The sequence below is a fragment of the Vidua chalybeata genome, chromosome 15 (genome assembly GCF_026979565.1).
Source record: "Vidua chalybeata isolate OUT-0048 chromosome 15, bVidCha1 merged haplotype, whole genome shotgun sequence".
Classification (NCBI taxonomy): Eukaryota; Metazoa; Chordata; class Aves; order Passeriformes; family Viduidae; genus Vidua; species Vidua chalybeata.
Window position 1 is genome coordinate 13,981,440 of NC_071544.1, and position 19,952 is coordinate 14,001,391.

The 19,952-nt window shown below is 47.3% G+C and overlaps 1 protein-coding gene across 1 annotated transcript; it reads left to right on the top strand.

The window, feature by feature from the left end:
* The first annotated feature begins 109 nt into the window (after positions 1–109).
* Positions 110–13,929, top strand: LSM11 (LSM11, U7 small nuclear RNA associated). Its single transcript, XM_053956791.1, has 4 exons — positions 110–518; positions 4,466–4,605; positions 5,359–5,442; positions 6,940–13,929. The coding sequence occupies exons 1-4, from the start codon at positions 110–112 to the stop codon at positions 7,321–7,323; spliced, it is 1,017 nt and encodes a 338-aa protein (XP_053812766.1). The 3' UTR covers positions 7,324–13,929.
* Positions 13,930–19,952: the final 6,023 nt, after the last annotated feature.

A 19,952-nucleotide genomic window follows, 5' to 3' on the forward strand; every position in this document is an offset into this window, starting at 1 on the left:
CCCCGGGTCCCTCCCGCCCATGGCGGCCGCTCCGCCCTCAGGCCCACGGCGTTGCGCGGCAGCGCCCCCTGGCGGCGGCCCTGGGCGGTGCGGGCGGCCGCAGCCCGGCATGGAGGAGGACGAGGCGGGCGCGGCGAGCGCGGAGCCGCGGGGCTCCCGCCGCTCGCCCAGCCCCGGCCGCCTGGATGTGAGCTCCAGCCGCTTCGACCCGCTGCTGGCGCTCTACTCGCCGCGCACGCCGCTGCCCTTCCCCGCCGCGCCCTGCTTCAACAACCTCGCCGAGTACGAGAGCTTCCAGCGCGGCCTGCGCCGCCCGCACGGCCGCCGCGCCGCCCCCGCCCGCCGCGGTGCCCCCGCCGCCCGCGCGTCCCGCCGGGGCCCGCCCGCAGCCGACCCCGAGCGCATCCAGCGCCTCCGCAGCCTCATGGTCAACGCGGGCCCCGAGCAGGAGGCGGCTGAAGGCGGAACGGCGACGCGGCGGCGGCGGGCACCGCGCAATGTCCTCACCAGGATGCCCCGTAAGGGCGCGGGCAGCGCGGCCCCGGGCTGGGCGGGCGCAGGGAGCCAGGGCTGAGGGGAGCGGGCTGTGTGAGGGCCGGGGCCGTGCTGAGCTGGGTGGAGGGTTGCGGCTGGGCCGGCGTGGAGTTGCGGTGGAGTTTGGGGGAGGTTGGGGGTGAGGGGAGAGCGATGGCTGGCGGAAGCGGTTGGGTGATAGTGGGGTGTGGGTGGTGTGGGGGGAATGATTTAGTGTGATGGGAAATGACACTTGGGTGCAGAGGCACCGGCACAGGTTGCTCAGAGAAGGTGTGGCTGCCCCATCCCTGGAAGTGTCCAAGGCCAGGTTGGATAAGGCTTGGAGCAACCTGGGATAATGGAAGGTGTCCCTGCACATGGCAGGGGGATTGGAATAAGATGGGCTTTTAGGTTCCTCCCAACTGAGACCATTCCGCGATTCTCTGAAATGGTGTGCAGGAATGAGGAACAGCATTTCACAGAGCTGCTCATGCAGAGATGACACTGACTGTTGTGGTGATGTTCTGCTCTGTTAATTGGTGAATTACATACATCCTCTTGGTTTTAAGGAGAAAAATGATGAGACACTGCTATATTCTCAAAAGCCCTATTTTAAACCATGACTGATATTTGGGTCAGTCCAGGGTGTAGTAAAACCATAACCACAGGGTAAGTCTGTAACACACTGCTGTTACTTGGTTGCTAACTAAACATCCTGCAGGCAGAAATACTGGCATTTCTGATAATAGGATGTGAGAGCAGTGGATTGAGGTGAGAGTCAGCTGTGATGTAAATTTAAATTCATCAGCTGTGATGATGATACATATTTCTTGTAAAAATGTTTTGTGTGCGGTCAGGGTAAACATCCCCTAAACATGAAAAGGTGCTACTTGTGCCCCCACACCAAGAATCAAATGGCATTGCTGTCAGGTGAGATGTAACTTTAGTGCACTTAATTAAAAAATACTGGGGTTCATTTTGGAATCAAATTATCTTTGCACCATCATCTTAATTTTTTTTTTTTAATGAAAAGGCAAAGCCCAGAATGTTCAATTCTGAATGCCCAAGGCAAAACCTTTTTCTTTCTTAGACACTAAAACACAATGTGTTCATTACTATAGATGCTGCATGATCCTAAGTATCACACTTAGTGTTCTGCACAAATGCAGAGGTTCTGTTGGCCCAGGATTTCCAGAAAACTAACCTGAAATGTTGATTTCAGATCTTAATAAAAAATATCTCAGTTTGCACTGGTGATGAAAATTGAGAAAAAAATAAACCCTGTAAAAATTAGGAACAATTAAGAGCACCTCCTTAATATCCACACATGCATGTCTGGACTTCAAAGAAGACTGGCACAACTGATACAGAAAGTGCTATTAGCAGCCTGGGATGTTTTAAGAGTGATTTATAGCCAAAATTGTGTGCTTTCCCTGTAACTGAGGGCATGTCTGCACCACAGGTGTTTGGAACTTGGACTGTGTGGATCAGTTCAGGAGGAGCTATTTCTCATTACTGTGTATTAACCAAGGGGCAGAGAATTCATGTGCAGGGCAGGTGGGAAGGTGTTTGACAGTGTTCTGAATTATTTCAACTTTTCTCTTGAGGTTTTTCTAATCTTGCCTCTTAATGGAATCTGCCCTGAGGACAAGGACTTGAACTTAACCAGAGTTTAGATCTTTATTTTCACCCTTTGGGGTGCTTGCCCTCTGCTTACAGTAGGTTTTGAATCATTTTTCAGAGTCCTGGTATTAAGCATGTGCTTATTTTATCCAGGTGAGGGTTGGATTTTTTGTACCAACTAGGTAACTTTTCCCCCTGTCTATTGAAACATTGTTCATGCTGGCCCCTACCACCGCAGAAGGCACAGGCAGATTTAGTTGTGTGCAGAGCCTGCTCATTACAGCCCTTGGTGCTTGCAGAGGAGGTTTGTTCCAAAAATAAATGCCTTGCATTGCTGGTTTTATTTTTTCTGTGAATGTCAGGTTGTTGAAGGGTTTGTGGATGACGTGTTCTGCCCTTTTGCTCAGATGAAGCTGGAAGTTTGCCATGGAGGGGCCAGAACCTTACACAGCAAGGAAAAGTGGGCAGAGTGTAGATTTGATAGAGCTGTGTAGTGTTTTCCTGGGTGCTGAGAGACAGAGGCATAATTGAAAATAAGAGTTAGATGTAGAATTCTGTAAAAAGCTGTAGATAGAGTTCCTAGTAAAGGGAATACTTGAACTTAAAATCTAAAAATAAGTCTGGATTTTAAATTAATATGTAAGTTCTCAGGGTTGGTTAGAAAAAATACCATTTTCTGATTGGAAGCATCGATTTGATATCATGATGGTGTCATCTGTGGTTCCTGTGATGGATCTGTCCATCCAGAACATGTTTGTTATCAGTTCAGTTGAAGGAGACACAGAGGCTCATGGAAAGACCCCTTAGCAAGGCTGAGAGGTGCAGAGACAGCTTATGCTCTGTGTGAAACCAATTTCCTGCAGTTATCCAGCTGGAGAGGGCTGGCAAGAAGACAATGGATCTCAAAAAATAAATGTGATTAGGTTAATTCAGAGGAAACTGATTTCGATTTCCCTGCTGTGGCCATGAATTACCCTGCAGCCCAGTCCTGCAGATCAGCTGTTTTACACAGTCACTTTACACTCACGGGAAGCATTTTCTGGTGTGCAAATCAAATCTTGAATGTACAGTCCCTAAAGTACAAAGTGAGAGATCATCTCTGGCTCACATATTTCATTAAAGTGGAGAACCATGTGAGACTTTAGACCAAGTCTTTTCCCTGACTCTTAGTAGGAATTATACAGCAATCCTGGGGCTGTGTTTGCACAAGCAAGTGGGTACTAAGGCATGTGGAAGTTGTAAATAATATCTACCCCTCTAGATAGGCTACACTTGCAAAGATTTCTGGTGTGAAGACAAGGCTTGTGTGAGCCAGGCAAGCTGTATGTTTTACAGAATTCCTTCACTTTTGCCCTGGTTAAAGCATTGTTGCCCTGGGCTTTAGCATGGTTTAATTGCTGGCTGCTCCTTAGAGTAATTTTATTTCCTTGCCAAAGACTTGTAGGACTTTGAAGGATGTTCAGCTGGCTGCTGAAATCTTAACTGAAACAATGCATTTTCATCAGTTTAAACTGGTCCAGTTTAGTAAATTGAAGGATTTTGAGTCATTCATTGTTTCAGAAATCCCCTTGTAAAGAAAAGGAACAAATCCGCTACAATTCTTTATTCACAGCTCATAACTAATCTGAGGTAGCCTTAACCAGGCATTTGTCTTTTCTGTGGAACTAACTCTGCCCCCGTGAGCTTTCTGTTCCCTCTCAACCACTTTTATTTACAGTTCAGATTACTTGGCATGTTTTTGAAATGTAGCAAAAAGATTTTCAGCTAAGGCTGCAGGCTATGTAAAGCAAAACCTTCATATTTTCTAAAGTCTTGGCTCTTCCCATTGTAAGAAGAATTTTGGTGGTCTGGTAATGGCAACCACAGTGTGCTACAGTGCTTGGGGCTTCTTCATTGCTATTGTTGTGAACACAAGTGTTGTGCCAAGCTCTGCCATACTTGTACATAGAGTGGATTTCTACATGGTTTTTAGATAGACAGATACTGAAGAGAGAGTTTTTACAAAAATGTGTAGTGACAGGAAAAGCGGGAATGGCTTCAAACTGAAAAAAAAGTAAGTTTAGATTAGATATTAGAGAGAAATTCTTGGCTGTGAGAGTGGTGAGGCCTTGGCACAGATTGTCCAGAGAAGCTGTGGCTACCCCAACCCTGGAAGTGTTCAAGGCCAGGCTGGATGGGGCTCTGAGCAACCTTGGTCTACTGGAAGCTGTCCCTACCTGTGGGAGGGAGTTGAAAGAAGATGGTCTTTAATCAGTCTTTCCAACTCGGGCCATTCTACAATTCTGTTCTATAATTCTGTATATTTTGTGATGTTTTCTTTCTGTTCTAGTCCATGAAGGCAGCCCACTGGGGGAGCTTCATCGCTGTGTCCGAGATGGTGTCAGAATTAATGTCCACATCCGCACTTTCAAAGGGCTTCGTGGAGTCTGCACAGGGTTTTTGGTTGCATTTGACAAATTCTGGAATATGGTAATTGTTGTTCCAGCCCTTGATTTGTAACTGTTATATTGAAAACTTGAAATTTGCAACAGGTTTAAGCAAATGACATGTGAGGAAGGTTCATGTGGTTTTGTGGTTCACAAACTAATTTGCTCTGGTACCAAGTGCTGGGTTTCAGACTTGAGTGGTACTTGGTGTTGGACTGGTACATCTGGGAGGTGCCCAACCATCTTAGAGAGGTTTTAGGTGAGAGAGAAGCTTTGAAGAGTTTCCAGCATCTTCAGAGGTTTTGTGTAAGAACACAGGAAGGTGGAATATGAGGAATATCAGAAGCTTCCAGAGCTTTCTTTCTCTGCAAAACCCAATCTTTCTATAGTGGTGGGTGCTGGTGTGTTTTCTCTCACTGACATCACTGGGCTGCCAGTGACAAAAGCTTTTCCCTGTTTTTTACCCTGTGAAGATCTTAAAGACAGTAGATGGAAAAGCAGCTATTAAATATTTGTGAGCCTGGAGGTATGGAAAGTTTGGAAATGGGGAGGAGGGAAGGATTTTGCAGACGAGGATCACAGAGATTTTGCAAGTAATGCAGAATGAACTTTGCAGCTGCTTTTATACCTCAGTACAATTTAGATGATTAACAAACCAGCTCCAAAGCACAGCTTGTTCCTGGGATGCATTTTCTCTCAGAACATAATTTCATAATGCTTTGACACAAAGCTGATCCAAAGCTGCTTCATGTTTTATTTTAATTTCAATCTTTCAGTTTCTTTTGTCTTTTTTTAGGCCCTGACAGATGTGGATGAGACTTACAGGAAACCAGTAATGGGCAAAGCCTTCTATGCAGAACCTCAGCTCTCACTGACCCGAGTAGGTGACATCTGCTGTTTTCTTTCTTATTAGAATCTCCTTTTTCAAAGTAATAAAAGGGGAGCATTGATTTGGAACCCATGCTTACATTTGAAATATTTTACCTCCTTTTATTACAGACGACTGTAAAATAACTTGAACTGAGCAGAAAAATACCCAAAATGTTTTCTGATCTTTCTGAAAGTACTTTAGTAGTTCAGTGTTACTAAAGCTCCACTTTAGAATCAGATCAGAGTTGTTGCCTCTGCTTAATGTGACGTGCTGAACTTCTAGAAGCTCACTCTGTGGGTTTTGATGTGAGATTTGTTCTGTGTGGTTTTTGCACCTGTGACTGATCGGGTCCGTGTTTGTCTTGCCAGGGAATGTGGCAGAGCATCCCTCTGGTACTGAAGTTCCTCAGGGCACAGTCTATGTCTGCAGCCAGAGAAGCAACACAGCTCTTTGGTCACTTGAGCTTCCAGTCTGGGTACTGTGAAGCCCAAGATCTCCAAAGCTCTCCACTCTCTAGGATCCAGCTGCAAATAGAGTTGTTTACCATGTTGACAAGCGAAGAGATGATAGATGAACTTCTGAACAATGAAGGGAAAAAAATGTGACAGGGCAGTGCCCGTTGAATGGCAACAGCTCCGGGCCTTTTGAACATCAGAGAAGCATCACAAAAGCATTTAAACTGTTTCATTGTGAGGAGTTTGCTTTCAAATTCCTGCCATTTAAATCTGTTTTCTGATAGATCCCACCCTTCCTTCTTTTAAAGTTTAGTTAAAAATAATCAAGTTGTCATTGTTCCTTTAGCTCACTCTCACAGGCATTGGCTCTCCAGCCTGTTGCTGGGAAGAGACAGGCTAACGAAAAATCTTATTTGTCATTATTTCATAAAAGCTTGTCTGCTGCCAGAGTAAAAGCAATTTCTTTTCAGTTTCAGCACCATGTGTTCTTAGATTAATGAGTTCATACACTGCTTTGGGTCTGCTGCTGTAATTTTTATTATTTTTCTGTTGTTTGTGGTCTGCTCCCCTCCCAGAATACCCACACGTCATCTTTTAGTTTGTCTTGGGGAACACAAAAGATCCCTCAGTTTTTCAGTGTACAGACTCTGCTAATGGAGGCCCCTTATCTTAGGGATTCATGATACAAGGATGGAAATCTCTCTAAAACTGTCTGACAACATTAAAAGAACATGGGGAAAAGTGAGCTGTAGGAGCAACTTGGTATCTCTGTTTCTCCTTACCAAAGTTAAAGGCTACCACACAGCAGTGTTGCTCCTGAAATTAAATTCCTTGGAGCTCACATTAAGACACTCATGACCATGCAAGAGACTCATTCACCTTCTGTCACTGACTTTGGTAAGCAAATGTGGTCTTTATTGCTGGTGGAGATTTGTCACTGTGTCTTGTGAGCTGATTTGGGATTGTACATGAAAATACAATGTAGAAGTGTGGAACAAGCAGCCTCTCTTGTTTTATGAGTGTGGTCATAGATACAACTGTCCTTTTGCAGCTGTTTGACAGACTCAAGCTGCAGGAATCCTCGGGGAAGAAGGGAGCTGACTCAAAGACTGTCTCAGAGGAGCTGGCCCTGACAAATGACTCTCAGATGCTGAGTTTGAAGGCTGGATCTGGACGAGGGAGAGCAGAAGAGGAGCATGAGAGGCAGAAGCACTTGGGCAGAGCTGGAGAGAAGAAGACCCCAGGTGACAGAAGTGAAGCTGATGTGGGCAGCAGGACTGCCCACACAGAGGGGGCCAGTGGTGGGGCCCGAGCGAGGAGCCAGTCCCGGAGGAGGAGGCGGCCCAAGGTGGATTATCAGCAGGTGTTCAGACGCCACATAAACCAGATCTTTATTCGAGGAGAGAATGTCTTGCTTGTCCATTTAGCACATTGACTTGGCTGAGCCTTTGTCAGCGTATTTATTTGATAGCATGACTTGCTGCTGCAGCTCCCATTGCTATTTAGAGTTGTCATTGAGTAGGACGGTACCGTGGCTGGTTTCCCATTGCCACCTCAAGGTAGGGGAAAGAATTGTAACTTAAGCATCCTGGGCTTGATGCCAAAGCAGCCTCCTTAGATCCCTGTTGAGGGTCTCAGGAGAAGGTCAGCAACAGAGTTGTTTCTGTGATATGAGGGAGTTAAGCACAGATCCCACTGTTTCTTAAAAAAGAAGATAAATGGAGAGGGTTGTAAAAGAATTTTGGTGTACTCTGTTACAGGAGCTACTTGTGACACACATTTAAGGATAAGATCTGGACCTGAAATAAATCAGAAATGCTCTTTTGCACATTCTGAGTAAGATGAAGAGGAAATTGCTAATGAAACCAGCAGTTTATCTGCTGCTGTTACATGGATGTCCTCTTTTCCAGACATAATTTTGACAGTCATTTTGAAATAGTTTATAAAACGTTGGAATCACATCCTGCTGATGGCTACTGGCCTCTTTACCATAGTTAGCTCTGTAATGCTCTGTGTGATAGAAAACCTCTTAACTGCAAAGTATTCTTTTAATGTGGGTGATGGCAGGACTGTAACTTGTTTCCAGTATCAAGCTTAGGCTCTCTTTGTAATGCTGTGCTTTGGCCCTGTGTCACCAGCAAGCAGATGATGTAGCTGACTCAGAGACCTCCCTGTTTGGAGTTTATCTGTGGGTGAAGATGGAAAACTTGCCCACTTGCCCACTTGCCCACTTGCTACTTAGTGTTAAGAGTGAATCTGGCAAAGATTGTGTTTTTCTCAGGTGTGTTTATGCTGAGCACACCTGTCCTGTATTTAAACACCTTTCAGACTCCCTCTATTGAAAGCAGAGCTGCTGTGTCTCCAGCAGTTCTCATGGAGCAGGAACCTTCATGGGTCTTTCCTGTCCATGTGAGGGATGCATCATTAATTCCAGCTGAGTTTTGGAGATGTGCATGAAAAGGTTTTGAAGTATAGAAGTCAAACTCAACTCATCAGTGTTTCATTTTAGCAAGGCTGTTGAATTATTGCAGGTCAAGCCAGGGTTCTGCAGGTATAAACTGCTTTCCAAAAAACCTACCTGCAGAAGTTTGAGGGTAAATGAAGCTGTTCCATTATGTAGCCTGTTCCCTTTGTTGTCAAAGGAGATTTCATGCTGCTATTCTGTATTCATTTCAACTGCCTTGTGCTTTGCAGCAGCTCTGTGTGTTTAAGCTGAAGTTGGGAAATTGCTTTGTAGCAGGACTTACATTGCATATAGATGCCCTGAGTTCTCAAATTGAGTGGCTGTACTGTGGGTGATATGGATTTCTGTTGCTGCAGATGCAGCATTCTGCTTGCTTGGTTGTTAGGGATATGTCTGGTGTTTGGGTGAATCACAGAAATCATTTAGCAGGCATTCTGGGCACACAAAGCAGCTGTTTGCCTCTGGGGGAGCTTGAAACTTATGTCAACATTTCATATGACATGGGGTTTGATGAGCTCAGCCACTGAGCTCAAAGCCAAGTTCAGCCTGGGACAGAATAAAAAGTACTGTTGAGGCAAAATAGTTTCATCAAGGGAAAAAAAAGAAAAGACAAAATTAAATACTCTTTACAGCTTCTTCTGTAATGTTGCTTTACTGTTGTAATCCCATCCCTCTGTGAACTGAGACTAGGCACTGAAAAGATTCTTCTCATGGAGGTTCTTGTTTCCCCTCCCTCCTTCTGTGTTCATGTGCTCTGCAGTTTTTCCCTTTTTTTTTTTTTTTTTTTTTTTCCCTCTTTTTTAACTTTCTCCTGTCAATACTTTGTCTCCTCAGGACCTTCTAAACTCTGATTTACAAAGACTGCTCTTGTTGTCCTGGCTTTCTGCACCCTTTCTTGGTTGGCTTTCTATGTACTAACCAGAACCCTCACAAATTACTAGAAACATGTGAAGCTAGAAATAAGGTGCTTATCTCTGCTCCTGACTTCCCAGCAGCTTTTATTACAAGTGAATATTTTCTTCCTTATGGCTGTGGGGATTTTCCTCTCTGTTTTCTGGCAGCTTTGTTCTTATTTCAGCTGCTTGGGATAACTCCTCTCTGCCTTTTCTATTAGTACCAAAGGCCACTGGTTCTGACCTCTCCTCTTTCTTTCATATTTGACCAAAGGGTGTCAAATCACCCTCAGGCTGATATACAGTGACATCTCATTGAATTCTTGCTTTTCTTCACCTCATATTCTTAATTCTGTTTGTCTGCCTAGTTTATGCCTTGTGCATTAACTAAGATACAACTACTATGAATGTTTTTGTGGCTGTGCTGCCCTTCCTGTCAATTGACACTTCCCCAAGTTTTCAGTTGCTTCTGGAAGTCTTAATGTTTCTTTTCATAATGGGTTTTTCCGTGAAACCTTACAGATGTTTGTTGCTTCACGTCTATGAGTTTCTCTGTTTACATTTTATTAAAAATGCTGGTGCTTAGGCTTAAGTTTGTGCCTTGATTTTTATATCATCCCTGACCTGTTCTTCCAGAATCATCACCTTGGTGAGCAAACCTAGTTAAGGATTATAGTTTATCTACTTTTTTTGCACTACCTCATTGTTAAAATGTTCTTCCTCTCATCTGTGAAGTTGGTTAAACTGCTCTCTTCCAGTTTAGATTTAATGAATTATTTGTTGGTTCTTCATTTGTATCCTGCTTTCCTGTCCACCTTTCTCATTATTTCCAAGCTGCTTCCTAAATACTGCTGCTTCCTCTTCTACAACTTCAGATCTTCCAAAATGTCTTCCTTTTCCCACGTTTTCTGGCATTGTGTATTTTTAAATGCATTATTAAAATGCTGTCTTATGGATTTTGGCTCTTTCAAGCATCGTGATTGTGATGAAGCAAGTGATCCTATAGGTGTGTTGTCACTTGCTTGTTCAATACTTCAGATAACATTGCTCTTTAAATAAAATGGAATGTCATGTTCTGAAATGAGTTCTTCTACCTCACTGAAATATTCTCCTAAATCTGTTTTAAAAAAGAAAAAGAAAACAACTTTTGGAACCAAATGAGCTTTGGTTTCCAGTGGGTTTTTTTTTCATTGTTTCTGCTTGTTTCTTTCTATGATTTTCCTTTTCCAAACTCAACATAAAATTTTTTGTTCAAAAAGTTTTTTTGCTCCCAGCCTTTCCTCTCTTGCTGCAGTGATGCTGTGAGCACGAACACACCAGAGTCTTTGTGCCAAGCAATGAAGAGTAAGAAACAGAGAGCAACGTGAGAGTGAAAAAGCTTTGGGCAAATATGAAAGCCTCCCTAGAAAGGATCCACAGGTTGCCACCTGTCCTGTATTTCTAGGACTTTGCTCAGCCTGGTGCTCAGCAGTGCTTCTTAAAGTGTATTTAGGGTGAGGTACACAGTTACTGCATGGAGCAGTTTTCTGCAATAACTTCAAAGAAGCGTTGGGGAAATTTGAGGAAGTTTTAAAATAATTTCTCATTTCTGGGATTATTTCTTAGGAAATGTTTTTGCACAGGTGCTTAATTTTTTATCAAACACTCCTTGGGCTGCGGTTGTAGAAAAGGTAAGGCCAAAGGGGGAAAAAACTTATAAAAAAGTGTGGGTTTGGTTCCTTCTCTCAACTGACTTGTCCAGCTTGTTAATTGCCTGGAAGGGTTTTTTTCTGACCTAGAGTGAAGTTCTTACCATGTCCTCTGCAGGTGATTACTGAATTAATCAGTGAGTGCTGTTTTCCATCTGCTTCTTCTCCTTCAGTGTTTGGATTCATTGTTTCTTTTGCAGCATTCCCTCAGCAGGGCAATGTCTCAGCAAGAAGAGGCCTGAGTGCCCACTGGTTTTTACCCTTCCCTAAGGAATGTTACCCCATCCAGTTTTGACTCCAGAGAGCCTTTGGCTATTCTTGATTTTCATACTGTTCTCTTTAGAGTTTTGGAATTATTTGGTCAGAAGAATTATTTATCTTGGATAATATTACCTTTTGGAGTAAAGCAATTTTTTTTAACTTTTGAAAAATAATGTTATTTATTTTCCTTCACAAAGTGCTAGGTTTTCCTAGTTTGTTGTTGCAGTCACCCACTTGCACTTGTGAATCACTGGGTGAATAGGTGTGCAGGATAAAAAGAGGCAGAGAAAAAAGTTGTGTAATTTTTATTGAATTTGACATTCTGTCCAACATTCTGCCCATACTCAGCCTTTCTATTTCTTACTGGCACTGACCTAAGTGAGACAGGTGTAAATGATTTGATCCAGAATCTTGAAGGAAAGTGGAGCAGAGACAGCAGACTGAAAACACTGAGTATATGAAGATGTTTATCTCCAGGTAAACTTTCTGTCTTTGATTAAACAGATCAGAGTTATAAGCACCAACTTACACTGCAAGCTCTGCCACTGGATAAAACTGGAAGGCACAGTCCTGCACCTTTTCAGAGGTGATGCAGTGATTCCCTCAGCCAGGACAGCTCTTGCCTGAGAAGCTGCTCAGGTATATGCCACTGTCTGCCTCAGAGCATAACTGCAAATACTGCCAATTAATATGAGGATGTTTTCTCTCCTGCCTGCACTGCCAAGTGTAAAATATGAATGCCGAGGTCTGCAGCATCTGCAGCCCAGAACTACTTCAGTTCATGCTTTTGCTTCTTGATATTGGCTTAAAAAATTCAAGTTTGTACTAATAGCAATTCTAAGACAGTCTGTTAGAACATTAGGAAAGGCTGCTGCTGACTAGAAATAGTATTGGAAAAGAAAATTTTTACAGAATTTGTGAAATTCTGATTGCAATTAAAGTATTGTGAACCAGGAAAGGCTGAGAGAGTTGGGATTGTTCAGCCTGGAGAAGAGAAGCTTTGGGATGACCTAATTGCAGCCTTCAAGTACCTGAAGAGAGCTTACAGGAAAGATGGAGAGAGACTGTTGACAACAGCCTGGAGTGCCAGAACAAGGGGGAATGGCTTCACGCTGACAGAGAGTAGTGTTAGATGGCAAGAGTAGCATCAGATTAGGCCAAGACAAAGGAGGGGACAGGAATTACTCAGGTGCTAACTCCTCGACATGGGAAGGGGCTTTCTAGCCTGTGCCTTGGCTACAATCCTGCCAAACTGGGCAGTTCAGCTCTGTAGATGAAGGGGAGGATGCTGAGCCAGCTCTTGAGTGCAGCCTCCCTTAGGCTGTGAGCCTTTCACAGCACCTGAACTGCCCCTGGAATCTCTGCCAGGATCCACCCCTAATCACTGACGTGTTTGAGCTTGCCTCAACCTTTTGCAGAGGAAACCCAGTGGGAGGAGAAGGAAGTAAGCAAATTTGCCATTTTGAGGTGGGGATGGAGAAGGCTCGGTTTTCCTTGGCTTCCTGGGGTGCAGGAGAAAGGACTATTTTAATGGGGAAATAGCAGAGATGCTTGTCTCATGATGTTTACGAGCCTTTCAGATGTCACTGTAAGTGCTCTTGCTTTTAGCTGGTGGAAGTGAAGGCCTGTCAGGGGAGGAAAATGCCTCCTGATGTTCCTGGATAACTATCTTATTAGCTTCTAGCTTTCTGGTGTACACCTGGATGACTTTGTTGAAAAAAAATTAGTACACCTGAGACTTTCAGTCAGTCTTGTATTCGTTTAGAATGAAAAGTAGTTTGATCAGTTTGTGTGAAAACATATCCATCCTTTTTTCATCTCAAAAGATCAGTGCTCTCCCTCAGGAAAGAAATGAAAGCTGCTCCTATAGTGATTGCTTCTGATTTCCACTGCTTCAGAGCAAAGTGCAGCTGTGCCAAGGTGTCTTCAGCTGGCACGTTATTTGGAGAGGACAAGATGAGAGAAATGTTTGGCTTCTCTAAAACTAAAATGGGCATTACAAAGGAAGCAGATGGGTTGACCTCTTTTCAATGGTGCACACACCCACTGTAGTTGTGGGCTGGGACTTGTTAACCAATCAGTCACCTGTAAAACTTCCTTAGGGAGCCACAGAGGAGCAGCATGAGCCAGCCACCAGACTGACCGGGAATTGGAATTCGGGGGCTGACAAATTCCACTCTCTTCACTGCCTCTTGCTCACTGAATGGCCTTGGCAAGTCGCTTCCATCCCTCTCCCTGACACTCCACAGCTGTAGCACATCCAAGAGCACTCCTTGCCTGTCTTGCAGGACCTGGGGAAGTGGTAAATGCTATACAAGTGCCAAGTGTTGTTATCAAAACTCTCTCTGTCAGGTAATGCAGATACATCAACCCTCTGCCCTCTCCAGGCTCGTGACTGTTAGTTAACCTCACCTTGGCACACGAAAACCATGTGGGGAATCAGGTACAAAAACACTCTTCAGTCTTGAAATCACTGAGGTTTTCAAGGTCACATTTGGTGACTTCAATATCTGTTTCACAGCTGCAGTTCCATGTTTGGGTCAGATGGTGAGAAATGAGAGTGTAACTTGTTTGTAATTCCTTCTCTGTCTTCCTAAACATTTTATTTCTTAGGAAGCTGATGCTGCTATGAACATATTGGATAATACTGAATTTGCAATATTCTGCTTTCCAGATATAAATGTTTATATTTAAAATTGCTAAGAATGCAATGCAATAAATATATCCATGTAACAGTTTGCCTCAAAGCATGATTTTTTTTGTGCTCTACCAATACACTGATGTGTATTGTGTCAGTGAAGGAGCTGGGACTGCTGTGGTTAGGACAGATGCTGGAGGTGGAGACTCCCAGATGTGAATAAAGCGCTGCTATCTAGTCACATAACTAGGGACAAACCAGTCATTTGTGTTTACAAAAGGGTATTCATCTACAAAGTAACAATACCATGATACTTTTTTTTAGAGATGCAGAAGGGAAGTGAACTTCATGTTGGTAAATGTAACAGCCAGTTGCCTGATCACTCAAAGGGCTGTTATCTTAGTGTGTGGTCTTCCACAATGCCATCAGGAGATGGTTTTCCAGGAGCTGGGGAGGTCCAGAGCCAGCATCCAAGCATCTGCTCCAGAGTGTGCATAGCCAGTGACTTCCAGGACCCTTTCTAATCCCATGGTAAGTGATGCTGATACATTTGGATCAGAAATTTCTTTTTAGGGAGAAATTCTTTCTTCTGAGGGTGGTAAGGCCCTGTCACAGGTTGTCCAGAGAAGCTGTGGCTGCCCCATCCCTGGGAGTATCCAAGGCCAGGTTGGACAGGGCTTGGAACAACCTGGGATAGTGAAAGGCGTCCCTGCCCTTGGCCAGAAGGAGTAATTCCCATTGCAACCTGGGAACTGTGGGATCAACAGGTGCTCCCTCTCTGTGCAGGGAGGTTCGGGCTCAGCGGAGGCACCCCCGGCCGTGCTGTGTGGGGGCTGCGGGGACGGGCCGGGCCCTTCCCGCTCACTCGCCCGCTCCCGCTCCCGCTCCGGGCCTGGAAGCGCCGCCGGGCCCGCGCCCCGCCAGGGGGCAGCAGCGGGCAGGGAAACCCCGCGGCAGCCGTGAGGGGACGGCAGGGAGAGCTCGGGGCAGCGGGGCCGCAAACACCGCCCTGGCGCCGCTCCTGGGAACCGGGTGTGCCTGAGTGTGCCCGGGTGTGCCCGAGTGTGCCCGAGTGTGCCTGAGTGTGCCCGGGTGTGCCTGAGTGTGCCCGAGTGTGCCTGGGTGTGTCCGGGTGTGCCCGGGTGTGCCTGAGTGTGCCCGGGTGTGCCCGGGTGTGCCCGGGTGTGCCAGAGTGTGTCCGGGTGTGCCCGGGTGTGCCTGAGTGTGCCCGGGTGTGCCCGGGTGTGCCCGAGTGTGCCTGAGTGTGCCTGAGTGTGCCCGGGTGTGCCCGAGTGTGCCTGAGTGTGCCCGAGTGTGCCCGAGTGTGCCTGAGTGTGCCCGGGTGTGCCCGGGTGTGCCCGAGTGTGCCTGAGTGTGCCCGGGTGTGCCTGAGTGTGCCAGGGTGTGTCTGGGTGTGCCTGAGTGTGCCCGGGTGTGCCAGGGTGTGTCTGGGTGTGCCTGAGTGTGCCCGGGTGTGCCCGAGTGTGTCTGAGTGTGCCCGGGTGTGCCTGAGTGTGCCCAGGTGTGCCTGAGTGTGCCCGGGTGTGCCCGAGTGTGCCTGAGTGTGCCTGAGTGTGCCCGGGTGTGCCTGAGTGTGCCCGGGTGTGCCTGAGTGTGCCCGAGTGTGCCTGAGTGTGCCCGAGTGTGCCTGAGTGTGCCTGAGTGTGTCTGAGTGTGCCCGGGTGTGCCTGGGTGTGCCCGGGTGTGCCCGAGTGTGTCTGAGTGTGCCCGGGTGTGCCTGAGTGTGCCCGAGTGTGCCTGGGTGTGCCTGGGTGAGTCTGAGTGTGCCTGGGTGTGCCTGAGTGTGCCCGAGTGTGCCTGAGTGTGCCCGAGTGTGTCCGAGTGTGCCTGAGTGTGTCTGAGTGTGCCCGGGTGTGCCCGAGTGTGCCTGAGTGTGCCCGAGTGTGCCTGAGTGTGCCCGGGTGTGCCCGGGTGTGTCTGAGTGTGCCTGGGTGTGCCCGGGTGTGTCTGGGTGTGCCCGGGTGTGTCTGAGTGTGCCTGGGTGTGCCCGGGTGTGCCTGGGTGTGCCCGAGTGTGTCTGAGTGTGCCCGGGTGTGCCTGAGTGTGCCTGAGTGTGCCCGGGTGTGTCTGAGTGTGCCCGGGTGTGCCCGAGTGTGACTGAGTGTGCCCGAGTGTGCCTGAGTGTGCCCGGGTGTGCCTGAGTGTGCCCAGGTGTGCCTGAGTGTGCCCGGGTGTGCCTGAGTGTGTCTGAGTGTGTCTGAGTGTGCCTGAGTGTGCCCGAGTGTGCCTGAGTGTGCCCGGGTGTGCCTGAGTGTGCCCGAGTGTGCCCGAGTGTGCCTGAGTGTGCCCGAGTGTGCCCGGGTGTGCCTGAGTGTGTCTGAGTGTGCCTGAGTGTGCCCGGGTGTGCCCGAGTGTGTCTGTGTGCTGAAGTGTGCCTGGCTGTGTCTCTCTCTCTGTCTCTCTCTCTCTGTCTCTCTCTCTCCCTGTCTCTCTCTCTGTGTCTCTCTCTCTGTGTCTCTCTCTCTGTGTCTCTCTCTCTGTGTCTCTCTCTCTGTCTCTCTCTCTGTCTCTCTCTCTCTGTCTCTCTCTCTGTGTCTCTCTCTGTCTCTCTCTCTGTCTCTCTCTCTCTGTCTCTCTCTCTCTCTGTCTCTCTCTCTGTGTCTCTCTCTCTGTGTCTCTCTCTCTGTCTCTCTCTCTGTCTCTCTCTCTGTCTCTCTCTCGCTGTGTCTCTCGCTGTGTCTCTCTGTGTCTCGCTGGTCTGTGCTTCACACAGCCCGGTCGGGCCCTGGGTGCTGCCTGTCCCTGCCTTGTGAGCAGTGTTTGCACAGCCTCATCTCTCCCTTCGCAGCAGGCCGACGTTTCTGCCTAAATCCCGCCGTCCTGGGGTGGTGCCATGGCTGGAGTCATGGGACAGGGTCCTCATGCAGCCCCAGCATCGCTCCGAGCTCTTTCCTCTGAGCCTGGTGAGTATCCTGTTTGCCATCCTTCCTGCTGCTCTCTGCCATTAGCATGATAGCATCAGGTTTTCCACTTAAGCTCCCACATCCTTTTCCTGATCAACACGTTGTACAATTGTTCCATTGACCATTTTTCTGATGGAAAAAACGTACTGAGCTTGGGCCTCGTCCCCCAGAGGGCAGGACAGCAAGGGGCTGGTTTCCTTCTTCCAGCCTGCTCTGGTGCATTTACACATAACTCTACCACAGCACCCACATTCTCAAACAGCATTATATAGGATTTACTTCACTGAGTCATTGTGTAGAAATGATTTGTGATTTCTGCCTGTAAATATGTGACAAGGTGAGGATACCCACAGAGTCCTGTTCTGCAGCCTGGGCAGCAGTGCTGGCAGTCGCTGTTTCCGGATGTGTTCCAGCAGACCCAACAGCAGCTCCTGCACTCCTCCCACAGGCAGTGTTTCCTCCAGCCATGTCCTCATCCCTCCTGGACAGCTACAGGACTCCTCTGCTCCTGTACCCAAAGCACCCACAGGAGTTCCCTGGCAGAGCTGTGCTGTCACTCCTGCCGTGGTTTTGGTTTCCTCCACCAAGTGCTGCCTCCCTGCAAGGTCTTCAGATTTGTGTCTGCACATTCCCTGTGACAAATCCAGAGAAGTTTTGCCTATAATGGAGTTCTGTTTGTAGGCTCTGGTGCAAACCAGAAGTCAGCTTGCAGAGATGCACCTAAGGCAACACACGGCGACTAAGTTTTGACCAATGCATGCCATCACCCCTTGTTGTCAGCCCTGACCTGGAGGTGAGGGCTGCCCAGGGAGGTATCACTGCCCCTGGAGGTGTTCAAGGAATGATGGATATGGCACTCCATGCTCTGGTCTAGCTGATAAGGTGGGGATCAGTCACAGGTTGGGCTCAATTATCCTCGTGGTCTTTTCCAACCTCAGTGATTCTGTGACTGCATGAGGACCCTGTCTGTTCTGTGAAATGGGACAAGCTGGACCAGAAAGCAGAGCATTCCTGATCTTGCACTCCTCTGCTGGGAGCAAGGGCTCCTTGCTGATTCTTTTGGGGAAAAGTGAGCAACTCTTAGGCAACATCCCAAAGTTGGTGGAAAAACCAGCTGGAGAAAAACCTTACAGTTGTATTGGAGGCTTGGAAATGAGAGCAGTGGGAAGCTGAACAAAGGGGTGGGGGATAATCTTGGCACACTCTTTGCGTCCAGAGTGCCAATGTGAGAGCAGGGAAATGGCTTTTAGTTGTCTTTTGGAAGAGTGTCTCACAGGGAAAGGATCCCAGATGGGAATAAGGAGCAGTTAGTGTACGTGGGACAGTTCCTGACTGTGTGTCAGGAAAGGGTGTTTGGGTGAGGGGCACCAGCTGTGTTTGCTTCTGAAATTGCCTGTGTTTGTAGTGTTTTGAAAACCAGGTGTTTAAAAAGTTAGTATCTCAGCTGGGCAGAGTATGCTGGTCCAAAGGCAGATGTGTCACCCTGGGTGGGCTCTGGTCCCCTTCCTATGTCGTGAGGGCTGGCAGGTGATGTTGCAACATTGAAGTGATACTGGGTGGTGCAGTCAAGGTGCACTGAAACAGATTGTTTGATGTAACTTTCCCTAAAATCAACCCAAAGGTGTGAATTGTAATCAGCTCCATACCCCTCCTGTTTGCCTTTGGAGCTGGATATTTCAAAGTTTGTTCCTTGGTGTGTTGCTGGTACTGCAGTAACATTTGTGTGTGTGCACAGCCTCATTTACAAATGCTTTGCATCTGGGTTTGCCCACCCTCCTCATGTGCTGACAGTTTTATACTGATAAGATCGTGGCTATTAATTAGTTTATTTTAAAAGCAGCCACTTGCTTGTCATTCCTTGTTGGGTCAAAATGCTCTGAAGTCACCCATTCCTCAACTTGGAGTTTTAATTAAAAAGACCCTTAAAAGAGGGTGATTCTGTCTCCCTCTATTGCAGTCATGGCAAGTGTTAGTGCAGCAGTGTGCTTCACTGCTGAGAGCATCCTCCACCCCAGCCTCACATCTATTAGCAAGAGTAAACTAATGAGCAAAGAGCTGCTGGTGGTCACAATATCCAGTGTAAGGGCTTCCCAAAACTGTAGGCTGACACACAGAGATTACAAGGCTGCAGCCCCTGACCTCAATAAGGGCTTCAAAGGAAACTCCTGAAAAGTTTTTGCTGCCCAAAAAGGAAATTATTCTGGTAGTGTAGCACTTTAATAGCCAAACCTACACCAAGGCTTCTGCTGACTGGGCAAAACAGTGTCTTTGTTTCACATGTGAATGCTGTTCTGTACAGTCTTTTTTTGCTCCATTTATATATTAAAAAAAAAAAAAAAAAAAAAGTCTTGAGGCTTTTGAAGGTACAGACTTGAGGCAAGATGAAGGTACAGCTTACTCAGGCAGCCACTTGCAGTGACCCAGCTGGGCAGGGTATGAGGGCAGGAGCAGGGAGCAAGATCCACACAGGCACCAGTCCCTGTGATGGGCTGGGATGCTGAAATCCCAGCTCACAAAGAGAGAGAGGACATGAGCATGTAGAGAAAGGACAAGGGGGGAATGGCTCTATGCTGAAAGAGTAAGTTGAGGTTCGATATTAGAGAGAAATTCTTGGCTGTGAGGGTGTTGAAGCCTTGGCACAGGTTGAAGCCTTGCCCAGAGGAGTTGTGGCTGCCCCATTCCTGGAAGGGTTCAAGGCCAGGCTGGATGGGATTCTGAACAATCTGGTCTAGTGGAAAGTTGGTTGGGTGGCAGGAGGGTTGGAATTAGATGATATTTAAAGTCCCTTCCAACTCAAACCATTCCACGATTCTGTGATTCTATGAAGACCTTGCCTCAAAGAAAATGGTGAGGAAATCAGCAACTCTTCAGGCAGCCCCATTTGCTGTGAGTCTGGCCCTGGAACAGCAGCAGGGAAACCGTTCCAGGAGCCCCGGGGGAGCCCGGGTAGGAGGTGACAGTGCGATCCGACCCAGAGGACTGCTCCGGGGAGAGGCTGCGGAACTGACACAGCGGCTGTGCTGGAGCTCCGGCCGTTCCCCGCTCCGCAGCTCTCGGTGCTCCGGCGCGGAGCTGCCGGAGCCGGGCTGTGCTCCGTCGCACACAGGTCGTTCCCTTTGCCCCAGCACCGTTTGCCTCTTGTCAGGCTGCGAGTGCTGAAGGCAGAGACAGGCCCGCGCTCTGCCTGTGCGCTGGA